Source organism: Passer montanus, unplaced genomic scaffold (genome assembly GCF_014805655.1).
Source record: "Passer montanus isolate IOZ18808 unplaced genomic scaffold, ASM1480565v1 scaffold11, whole genome shotgun sequence".
NCBI classification, from domain to species: domain Eukaryota; kingdom Metazoa; phylum Chordata; class Aves; order Passeriformes; family Passeridae; genus Passer; species Passer montanus.
The window spans coordinates 15,819,781-15,831,990 of record NW_024357613.1 but is presented as its reverse complement, the minus strand read 5'-3'; the positions used below and the strand labels follow the sequence as shown (position 1 = coordinate 15,831,990).

General features: G+C 38.7%; 1 protein-coding gene across 1 annotated transcript in view; it reads left to right on the top strand.

Moving 5' to 3' along the window:
* Nucleotides 1-12,210, top strand: part of MYO6 (myosin VI) — a 107,741-nt gene that overhangs the window by 85,189 nt on the left and 10,342 nt on the right. The window contains exons 26-31 of the mRNA XM_039727127.1: nucleotides 306-514; nucleotides 911-989; nucleotides 2,605-2,765; nucleotides 8,162-8,191; nucleotides 8,852-8,890; nucleotides 11,983-12,086. Of these exons, the coding sequence (XP_039583061.1) occupies nucleotides 306-514; nucleotides 911-989; nucleotides 2,605-2,765; nucleotides 8,162-8,191; nucleotides 8,852-8,890; nucleotides 11,983-12,086 (622 nt within the window). The remainder of the gene's footprint in view (nucleotides 1-305; nucleotides 515-910; nucleotides 990-2,604; nucleotides 2,766-8,161; nucleotides 8,192-8,851; nucleotides 8,891-11,982; nucleotides 12,087-12,210) is intronic.

Sequence of the window (12,210 nt, the reverse complement as noted above, 5' to 3'; positions counted from 1 at the left end):
TTAAGAATTAATTTCTGTTGCTTAAAATGGCAAGATTTAAAATATGAATGTATGTTTTGAAAAGAGGTTTATTTTAGTGATAAAATGGAGATGATTTTGTATGGTTTTGTAGAAGAGGGGAGAGGAATGAGTCCTCAGGATTTTAGAAAGAAAGGGAAGAATGGACTTAAGCTTCCCAACCCTGAGGTGTATATATGATTTATGTATAGTGCTCAGTGATCTCATTTCACTTAATATTTTTTTAGTATATTCTTTTAAAAGTGAAGTAGAAATAAAAAATAATTTCCCCCTTATTATTTTTACAGACCACTATAATGACTAGAGAACAGATACAGAAAGAATATGATGCTTTAGTTAAAAGCTCAGAGCAGCTTCTGAGTGCACTGCAAAAGAAGAAGCAGCAAGAGGATGAAGCAGAGAGGCTACGACGCATCCAGGAGGAAATGGAAAAAGAAAGAAAGAGACGTGAAGAGGAAGACCAAAAACGAAGGAAGGAAGAAGAGGAAAGACGCCTGTGAGTCTTGAATTTGAATAAGGTGGTGTTTACGGAATGAGAAGAGAACAGAAAAGGCTCTTTAGTGAAGTTGATTTTGATATATTCTCACTTAAGAGAGTCACTTGGATTGTATTCCGGGTGTTCTCTGCAGTATTGAAGCATTTCCTTTCCCAGTGATTTATAAGGCGAGTGTCAGAAGAGCATATGGAAAAAAGGATGCAGTGTAAATACAGATAAGCTTGAAAAATTTCATTACTTACATGTAGTATCCTGTCAGGACTGTACTGACTTCTGGATTACCATTCAGTTTTATGAAAGAGTCTTTGTACTTCTTACAAATATTAAATGTATTTATTTCTTGTTCGCTTGTGTCATAATAACACATTTTCATTTCCTTCTCCTCTTATGTAATAGGAAATCTGAGATTGAGGCAAAGAGAAAACAGGAAGAGGAAGAGAGAAAAAAGAGGGAAGAGGAAGAAAAGCGTATTCAGGTTAATGATTTAGCTGTGTGTGGCTTTGGGGGATTTCTTGTTTTTGTGGTGGTTTTAGGGTTATGTGTTTGTTTTCTTGTATTCATGTACTTATTTATAAATGTTTTTTGTAGCTTATGTTCTCCACTGAGTCTAATGGCTTCTTTCTATAAATGCATTTCTCAGAGTCATTCACCAGTGCTGCTTTATTAGTAAATATAAGGCAAATGTCATGTTTAGGGCATCCCAAGATGTATCACCTATTTCTAGTTCCCATGCAACTTCAGGTATTCTGAGTGGAGGTGCATCTTTTTTTAAAGGGTTTTAAAAATTATTTTAAAAATATGCAACACTGGAGAATCATAGGTTAGCCTTTGTAGGTTTTCTGCATGGTCCATGTCAGGCAAGTTTAGTATTTTTTTACTAAAGTCGTATCTCGACTTGGACTGTGTTGTTTACTTGCTTAAGTGCAAACACTTTCAGAATATTGGCAATAATGAGAGGATGCGGGACTGTCCTTGGTAGCTCCTTTGGCTACATTCATGTATACTAAATACATGCAGCTCAAACCCCACTCCTCCACCTTGATTTATGGCAATTCTTACTGATTTCATAATGAGCTCTCTTTCTGAGGTGTTTGGCCCCTATATCCCTCTTTTCCTTTTTTGTTGGAGATTACTTGGATGTAATTTACACTTTTACTTTAAAATGCTGTGTTTGGATCCAAGCGGATATATAATCCAGTAGGGTGCTTCATTCTCCCACATACAGTGAATTTCTCATTGTCTTTCTTCCTGGTGGTTGGTTTTATCAGCTTATCTAAAATGAGATTTATAGGGTAAAGTCACTGGTGTAACTGTACAGTTTTTAGTGTTTTAGTGGTGCAACTTCACAATGGTGAGTGGGGGGCAGCTTTGTTTCCTTTGTTAATTTTTGGGCACATTAAAACTTGATGTATGTGCCTTTTGAAGGTATGAATTGGATGGTCCTGTATTATTTACTGTGTGTGCAAGGCTTTTTGTGGAGTAATAATGGTAAACTGCTGCTGCTGTTTGGCTCTGCAGAGGCAGTATATTTGAATTGCTCCTGCACTGCACTAAGTTGGAAGTTTTACCATTTGCAAAAATTCAAAATTAGATCAGTTCTGTAGAGAATACCAGTGTCTGTCTTAATCCCTTTTCAAAATGAATTACAGACCTACATCCAAAGTACTGCCTATTACAAAGGCCTGTGATGCCAAGAGCAGAATATCAAGGAAGTATTCTGTTAGTGCTATGGAGGAATAGCCATAGTCTCTGTTTCATTTGAGTTTTAATGAACTGAACACTAATTTTTATAATACAGAACAAAATACTTCATATATTAAAAAAAAAGAAATAATAATTACTTGGCACTTTATTAAGAAAGGTAATGTAAGTGGTGGACAATATTTGATAAACTATATGAATACCAGTATTCAGTTTGTGTTTCATTTTTCTTGGGTCAAACTAAATATTAATGCTGTTAATTTTTCAGTTCTGTAAACTTGTACATGTTTTCAAAAGCTAATATACAACATAGCATTTTTTTCTAATATTGTTTATGTAGCAGTTTGGTTTTTATTGGGTAAGGCTAAAGGTGTCTTATTCTAAAACAGGCTGAAATTGAGGCTCAGCTAGCTAGAGAACGAGAGGAGGAAACCCAGCACCAGGCAGTGCTTGAACAGGAGCGTCGTGACCATGAGCTTGCAATGAGAATTGCCCAGAGCGAGGCAGAACTCATCAGTGACGAAGCTCAGCTCGATTTAGGATTGCGCAGGTATGGAGTTAAGGAGTTACATTTTCCTCTCTGTAGGTTTTTTCTCCCTCTCCTCATCCCTTTGAGAAGACTATGCTCTTGTTGGATTTATGGAACATCGCGTTCATTAAATGAAGCTTCTAAGTCAGTGTATTAGAATGTTTTTCAATTTAAATTTTGAAATTTGTTATAGATTGTTTTTTCTTAGACTTTCTTCATTTTGCGTCTTTTGACATCAGTAATTTTGTAGGTGCTTGTGGATACGACTGCAGTTCTCTTCCTTTTTTTGAGTTCTAACAAGGATGGCAAACTTAGAATTCTGATTTTTATGACTCATTTAAAGTAGGGAATAGAATTTCTTCAGCGGTAAGTAATAATAAAATAATCTTTGCTAGGACTTGATGGTTCCATTTGTACAATGAATTTGTGTGAGTTTTTTTTTTAAACAAGAAGCCCTTCTTGACTACAGAAATAAAAGTAATTTCTGAGCCCTGACTGGTAAGTTTTTTTCAAGTGGAATGAAAATATCTAACGTAGATGGGTGAATGTTATGTGTTAGTTTTGTTTTGTGTCAATTTTTGTTGTGCGATTAGAAGAGCTTAATTTTGGATACACAGAACTACTGCCTATCTTCAGGCCAGAGCTCTTCTTGTGTAAAAGGTGATGCCTTAGAAGCAACTTAGAAGTTCCAGTAAAAATGGTACTTACTGGTCAGGTTGCATAAAGGCACCTATGAACATTATTGGTGACTTCGTTAGTATGACTCTGCTCAGTTTGGTATTGAAATGAGTGCAAGAAAATCCCCTATGTTGCCATGGAATGTCAAGCTCCCAGATGTGTTTCGTTTGCTATCCAAATTTTATCTAGATGTATACTTTTTTTTAATAGCTGTATGCCTGCTTGAGATAGGTGGGTAATTTTTTATCATGTTCAGTACTGACTTTTAGACATAAAGTAGTCTAATATAGCCATGAAATAGTTGTGGTTTTTCCCTCAGTTTTACAATAGCTGTCATATTGTCTCTGATGAGACTGACATGCTCCATTCACAGAATCATGGTTTGGTTTGGTTTGGAAGGGGACCTTGAAGATCACCTTGTTCCAACCCCTTGCCATGCTCAGGGACTCCTTCCACTCGACTAGGTAGCTCAGAGCCCCATCCAAGCTGGTCTTGTATACCTTCAGAGATGGGGCAGCCACAGCTTCCCTGGGAAGCCTGTTCCAGTGGCTCACCAGTTTCCCTGTCTGGATTTTGGTGTAATACCTTGAAGGTAAACTCAAAGTCACTCTGGTGTTGTGATCTGCCAGAGTTCTCTTACTTTTCTGTCAGTGAAGTTCGACTCTCCACTCTGTTTCCTACTGCTCATAGGTCACTTTAGCATTGGTCTTTCTTGCATAATCCCAGAATGGATGTGAGCCACCCAGGAACAGGAGGTGGAGCTTCCTTGTTCCGGAGTGCCCCTTTATAGCTAATACTGAACAGGTGTGGGGCTTTGCTTTGGGAGCCACCCAGGAGCAGGAGGTGGAGCTTCCTTGTTCCGGAGTGCCCCTTTATAGCTAATACTGAACAGGTGTGGGGCTTTGCTTTGGGAGCCACCCAGGAGCAGGAGGTGGAGCTTCCTTGTTCCGGAGTGCCCCTTTATAGCTAATACTGAACAGGTGTGGGGCTTTGCTTTGGGAGCCACCCAGGAGCAGGAGGTGGAGCTTCCTTGTTCCGGAGTGCCCCTTTATAGCTAATACTGAACAGGTGTGGGGCTTTGCTTTGGGAGCCACCCAGGAGCAGGAGGTGGAGCTTCCTTGTTCCGGAGTGCCCCTTTATAGCTAATACTGAACAGGTGTGGGGCTTTGCTTTGGGAGCCACCCAGGAGCAGGAGGTGGAGCTTCCTTGTTCCGGAGTGCCCCTTTATAGCTAATACTGAACAGGTGTGGGGCTTTGCTTTGGGAGCCACCCAGGAGCAGGAGGTGGAGCTTCCTTGTTCCGGAGTGCCCCTTTATAGCTAATACTGAACAGGTGTGGGGCTTTGCTTTGGGAGCCACCCAGGAGCAGGAGGTGGAGCTTCCTTGTTCCGGAGTGCCCCTTTATAGCTAATACTGAACAGGTGTGGGGCTTTGCTTTGGGAGCCACCCAGGAGCAGGAGGTGGAGCTTCCTTGTTCCGGAGTGCCCCTTTATAGCTAATACTGAACAGGTGTGGGGCTTTGCTTTGGGAGCCACCCAGGAGCAGGAGGTGGAGCTTCCTTGTTCCGGAGTGCCCCTTTATAGCTAATACTGAACAGGTGTGGGGCTTTGCTTTGGGAGCCACCCAGGAGCAGGAGGTGGAGCTTCCTTGTTCCGGAGTGCCCCTTTATAGCTAATACTGAACAGGTGTGGGGCTTTGCTTTGGGAGCCACCCAGGAGCAGGAGGTGGAGCTTCCTTGTTCCGGAGTGCCCCTTTATAGCTAATACTGAACAGGTGTGGGGCTTTGCTTTGGGAGCCACCCAGGAGCAGGAGGTGGAGCTTCCTTGTTCCGGAGTGCCCCTTTATAGCTAATACTGAACAGGTGTGGGGCTTTGCTTTGGGAGCCACCCAGGAGCAGGAGGTGGAGCTTCCTTGTTCCGGAGTGCCCCTTTATAGCTAATACTGAACAGGTGTGGGGCTTTGCTTTGGGAGCCACCCAGGAGCAGGAGGTGGAGCTTCCTTGTTCCGGAGTGCCCCTTTATAGCTAATACTGAACAGGTGTGGGGCTTTGCTTTGGGAGCCACCCAGGAGCAGGAGGTGGAGCTTCCTTGTTCCGGAGTGCCCCTTTATAGCTAATACTGAACAGGTGTGGGGCTTTGCTTTGGGAGCCACCCAGGAGCAGGAGGTGGAGCTTCCTTGTTCCGGAGTGCCCCTTTATAGCTAATACTGAACAGGTGTGGGGCTTTGCTTTGGGAGCCACCCAGGAGCAGGAGGTGGAGCTTCCTTGTTCCGGAGTGCCCCTTTATAGCTAATACTGAACAGGTGTGGGGCTTTGCTTTGGGAGCCACCCAGGAGCAGGAGGTGGAGCTTCCTTGTTCCGGAGTGCCCCTTTATAGCTAATACTGAACAGGTGTGGGGCTTTGCTTTGGGAGCCACCCAGGAGCAGGAGGTGGAGCTTCCTTGTTCCGGAGTGCCCCTTTATAGCTAATACTGAACAGGTGTGGGGCTTTGCTTTGGGAGCCACCCAGGAGCAGGAGGTGGAGCTTCCTTGTTCCGGAGTGCCCCTTTATAGCTAATACTGAACAGGTGTGGGGCTTTGCTTTGGGAGCCACCCAGGAGCAGGAGGTGGAGCTTCCTTGTTCCGGAGTGCCCCTTTATAGCTAATACTGAACAGGTGTGGGGCTTTGCTTTGGGAGCCACCCAGGAGCAGGAGGTGGAGCTTCCTTGTTCAGGAGTTGCCCAGCTGGCTCAGAAAGGAAGGGAGCTTCCTTGTTCCGGAGTGACCCATTATAGGTAATACTGAACAGGTGTGGGGCTTTGCTTTGGGAGCTACCTGGAGTCCCGGAGTGCGGTGAACAGGGGCAGGCAAACAGGGTCACAGCAGTTTGCGCAGCAGGTCGCGCAGGCAGGGTAAGCAGGTAGGGCTGCGGGTTCCAGCTAGCTTGGTGAAGTTTTGTGTTATTGGGCTTTCTCCTAAGCAATGGTTTTAACCCGGTCAGAATCTGTGGTTGGTACAAGTGTACATGACCAAGTAGAGCCCTCCAAAAAGGATGCGTCCGTACAGACCCATTCCTGCCCGGAGTGTTTGAGCTTATCAGTGGCTTCAGGGGATGTTATGGAGAAGGCCTGCCTGAGGTGTGAACAAGTGAATGACCTCCTTTCGCTAGTGGCTGAGCTTAGGGAAGAAGTCGAAAGGTTAAGGAGTATCAGGGATAGTGAAAAGGAAACAGACTGGTGGAGTTCAGCCCTTATATCTTTAAGTCCAACCTCATGATTCTGTGATTCTGTGAACTGATTGTCATCATAACTCTTTGACTGCCAGTTTCTCTCTGCTGTGTGGCTAGCACAGTTCTGCTGTGTAGCTGATAGGAGACTGAAGACCCTTCTGAGTGGTTGGAAAATGCTGAATGGTCTGACCATGTTAGCATAGAGATGAGAATAATTTCTAGAGTATAATGAAGTTATAGTCTACAATCTTCTACATTTGAGACTGTCATATTAGCATGTGATAAACTAAAATCACTGACTTTTCTATAAGTACATATATATATATATATCTTTCCCTGTAAATTTTTCTGTAATAAGATAAAGCATGTGTGCCTTCATACTGAACTCATGCAGTGTACTGCTTTTGCAGTGTTTTCACACAGTTTTGTAAAAAAATGTTTTCATGCTTATATATTGTGATGAATAAAAGCATATTTTCATTGTATGGTTGTAATTGTGGAGTGAAAAGAGGAAGAAAAAGGTGATTTTATGTGCTCAGTTTTAAGAAATATGTGACGCTTTTGTGTTGTCATATTTGAATGTGAGTGCCTGTAGTTTATTTCTTTTTTTCAAAATACCTTGCTGTATTCACTTTCATAGCTTTCATAGATATTTCAAGGTGCATAAGTATTAGCCATTTCCTAAGAAAATATATTTGTTGGCTTCTATCAAAGAAGAAAATTTGTTTGTTCTGGCAGCAGATACAGCATTTTCATTTGTGCTTATTCTGTGCTGGATCTGCTGGACCTCTTCTAGCTTTATCCAATTTTGCTACTCATCCACAGTTTGAAAGGATGTGTAATACGTGATATACTGCACCCGGGGGTAAATTAATGGTAGTGCTTAGCACTTAAGTAAAAAAATAATTTAAATAATAGGTATCTGCTTCCAACTTGGCAATACTTTTCATTTATGTGGCTTATTGAAACATATAGTATGTCATATAACACCAGAAGAAGCTAGTCTTAGAGAGTGTTGTGAGTGTATCTGTTCTGAGTTCTGCATTGGAACAACCCAAAAAGTCCTAATGTAGCATGGTTAGTGCTACACGCGTGCACCTGTGGGTTGCCAGTACAGCAGTTAGACTTGGGGTCTGTTCACAGCTTGCAGTGAAGAAGCACCCATCCTGTTCCCAGAGCAGCCACTGGAGGATTGCTGTAATTTCTTGTGATATGCTTATCCAAGCATGAAATAGAGCAGTAGCATGTCTCAAAGTCTCTGATTTTGAAAAATTGGACAGGGGAGAAAGGCTGAGGAAAGCTTTCACTTGTACATTTTTTCCCCAGATTATAATTTAAGTCATTATTGAATGAGAAAGTTTGTGGGGGAAAAAGAAGTCTATATAATCAGCTAAAAATAATAATAAAAAAATTCATAAGATAATGAAGAAGATGTGAGAGAGTAGGAAATGCTATGGCCCACATTTTCTTGCTTCATATTATTAGAATATTAACTGGGCAGTAATCTCTAACATTAAATGTATTCTATTTGCAGAGCCAATGGAACAAAGCCACAAATGACTGCGTATGGCATTTTTTTCCATTTGAATACCCTAATAGATAAAAGCCTCACTAATTAATCAAAATAAATTGGTATTGTCCTCTTATATACTAATACCCCACAGTAATCTTTGTTAATAGACATCTGTAATGTCTAAATCAGTTTGTAATACCTTATATTCACTACTTTGCTTATGTCTAATAAAACCTTTAATAATCAAATATACCAAATAACATCTATTCAGAAATTATTTTATAATTGCTGTAAAGTTTTTCACATACCATCCATTTTTTCACTGCCCTGTGTGATTTATTGCTCTTTACAGAAGCCGGACCCTGCGTGTGTGTGTATATATATGTGTGTGTGCATATATATATATATGTTTGTGTGAGTGTCTGAATGGAAGTAATTTAAAATAAGTAGCCACACAGAATCAGGACCCTGCGTGTGTGTGTATATATATATATATATATATATATATATATATATATATATGTGTGTGTGTATGTATAGATATATATATATGTTTGTGTGTGTGTCTGAATGGAAGTAATTTAAAATAAGTAGCCATTTCCTGTGCACTTCATTTAATTTCAGTTTGATTGTCAGGACACTTTCACAGTTATAAAGGCTGTTTTTATTTCCATATATTTAGTTTATGCTCATTTACCAATTTTCTTGTAGGGAACAAATGGCTTCAGAAATGTCAGAAATATTGTCTAGGTAGGTGAGAAGGTATAACACCAGTGAATCAATAATTTTATAAAACCAAATCACGCATGAAATGGGTTGAATTATTATGGAATTAAAAGTAATAGAATCTGGGGGTTTTTTCAAGTGATAAGCAGATAAGTAAAATATTTCATATAAATTATGTTTATCATTTTTTCAGCACTTATTTCTTTGCTATTTTAATTGTTTATATTGAAAAAGAATAAGAATCGTTTGCATACCCTGTAATTTCCTGTAATTTTGTTAATGCTTCTCAAATTTTCTTCTCCTCTCACCTTTGTGATAAACGGAACACAAGGCTCCACATCTTTTAAAGGCATATATCTACAGATTCAGCACAAAGTTAATGAAGTCTTTTAACAGTAATGTAACTGTTGGTGCATTTAATAAGGAAGTATTCTAATTAGAGTTCCCTTAAAAGCAGTTTTGAAAATTTCCATGGTAAGACTGTATTAAAAACCCTCTTAAGATATCCAAACAAAATCCCCTTCTGAGATTTCTTGAATGGTAATGCAAGATTTTATGCACAATGCAGAAAGAAATATAAATACAGGTTTTGGTCTGAATATATGAGTTGGTAAAATACTAATACTCTGTTCAAATAAATTTTTGTGATTGTCTTCCATATCAGCAACTTGAGGGCAGAAATTATCTTTGACATTGATTTTATGAAGCTTACAGAAGAAGAAAAAATGTTTAGAGGTTTTGAAAGTGAATCTGTTCTTTAACAAGTTGCTAAGGTATATATAGTCTGAAGATGATCAGTCTCATGTTTGATGGATTTTCTAGTAGTATCATGGATTATTGGAATGAAGCTAGTAACTAAATTTTTCTCCCGCAGTGTTATTTTAAGAATAGGAATAAACCACATCAAATGTAATTAAGGTAGCATGTGAATTTAAATGGCTATATTGTACTGCATATATTGACACAGTTCCAATTACAGTGGCCAATTTTTAATATACAAAAAGATGAAAAAATTTCAGGGCAAAATCAAAGGTTCTGTGTTCTGGTTGAATTCAGAATGCAATACCTCTCAGTTTCTGCTTGTTTAACTAAATTTGTCTCACTTTTCATACACTGGAAACTTTTGACATGAGACTGATCTTTTGTATTTTTAGTCAGAAAATACTCTCATATGGAGCAGTGAAGATTGAATGTCCTCTTACTGCCAGATTGTTATGGTTGAAGTCATGTAGAAAACAAGCGATGTTCAGAGTAGTACCCTAATAGAAAGACTAAGCCATTCAATTGGATTGGCATTCTTAAAGATTACTAGTTTAACTAGAGAGGGTACAGCCTAGCTCTGCTGTGCTAAATTAGGCAGCAAAATCTTAGCGTGGTGGGTAAGGTTGCTAAATAAGGAAAATCCTTAGGATTTGTCAAATTAGGCTCAAGAAGGTTATACACCAGGCAGTGTAAATTATTTATCAGGAATCCTTAATGTCCTACAAGTATGCCAATAATAACAAAATATTAAAGTATATATTTTGAAGAAGTTTGTCCAGTTATTTGTTTTGCAGTCATGAGTAGTTCTAAGTCAATTTTTTAAGTCTGATTTCTCACACTCCAACTGGAAGCTGCGTGTGGACTCGGATTAGTAGTATGAGTAGGCATTAAGCTGCTACTCTAACAGTAAGACTCTGTAGTTTTAATTATACTGAAGAGATGGTTGTGTTGTTATTAAGAAGAACATTAGGTTTATTCAATGAAATTTAAATTGCATTTGTTATCTCTGCTTTCAAAACTGCTGTATCTCCATAAATAAAAAATTCAGGTTATAATAGTTTTTATAGCCTTCTAATTAAAAAAGGAAAATAAACATAAAACTTCACAGTACCACATGAGACCTTTGTGGAAAAATAAACGTTAAAGTAATATTCACTAGATTATACCTATTAATAGTGTGCCTGTCGCACAAAGATATTACTGCACAAACAGACCTTCCAAGAAAAGGCCTATTTTTTCCTTATTGCATCAAGAACTTTGCTACCTTGTTAAAGATCTAGTTTCTTTTAAACAAATTCCCTTAGATTCTGAAAGAATTCAATTTTTTTTTCTTATTCATGAGCAGAGGCTGGTAAAATCATGTGTCTGCTCTTGAATTCCTTAGTGTTTGAAAGGTGTGCTGATCATCACTGAACATTGCAGTGTTTTGAATTTATTTTATAAGCAAATAATCCACGGGAAGTTTGCTGTTCCTGAGGGTGGGTTCTTCCACTTATCCATACTGCATTTGTTGGGGGAAAAAAAGAAATTTAGGCTTATGTTTATATCTAATGTTTGTTTTGTATATGGAAACCTTGTACATTTCCTAAAGATGATCGAGATTTTAGTAATAATTTCTCACTTGCATTTGCTGTTGACTTACTTGTGTATTACCTACATGGTGAAGAACTTTTGCCTTTGTAAAACACTGGGTTTCAATGAGTGTTTTTTTACTGGTCAGCCTTTAGTCCGAGTGGTCTTTTTTGCCTTGATATTTCTTGATGATCAATATCATCAACCCCAACCCCTGAATAAATATTGCTGTTATTAGATAGCCACTATAGAATTAATTTGGCTTCTTCTCTCAAGTTAGGTTTTTGTCAAAGACAGAATATTTTCTCGAGGTTAGGAACAAGGATTTTGTCCTAAACCAATTTTAAATAGCAGAGGAAATGCCTTTTCTTCCTTCTCCTTGTTCTACTTCAGGAATATTTTTCCTTGTTTGTTTTTTGAATGGAACTAAAGATGTCTGCTGTCAGTCTTTGTTTTCTGCATCTTAGTTGGCTCTAAGTAAAACGTACATCAATGTGGGATGAGATAAACAGAACATGTCTTTCCACACATGAACGGTATTAATGACAATTCCTTTTAATCTTTAGGAGGCCAATCAGATTATTATATGATTTTGTGCATAAAATATATTTTAATTTTATCTTAATAATTTGAAAACCTTGAAAATATTTTGGTATTTTGTCTTAGAATTCTGTGTGGTAATAAGTATGATACATTGTCGATCATGGGATCTCTTCCTCTTCTTAAAACAATTCCTGTTTAATACTTGAAAAAATACATATATATTTTAAAAATAATTGCAGGGGTCCTGCAGTGCAAGCCACAAAAGCTGCTGCCGGTACTAAGAAGCATGATCTCAGCAAGTGGAAATATGCAGAGCTTCGTGATACAATCAACACATCCTGTGGTAAGTGGTTTTTTTTTCTGAGAAAGAGTTCAAGTTGTAGTTATATGAAAAGTGTTATTTTCTTCCTATAACAAAGATAAAAAGTTTACATAAGTTTGAGTGAATAACAAATTCATTAAAAAAA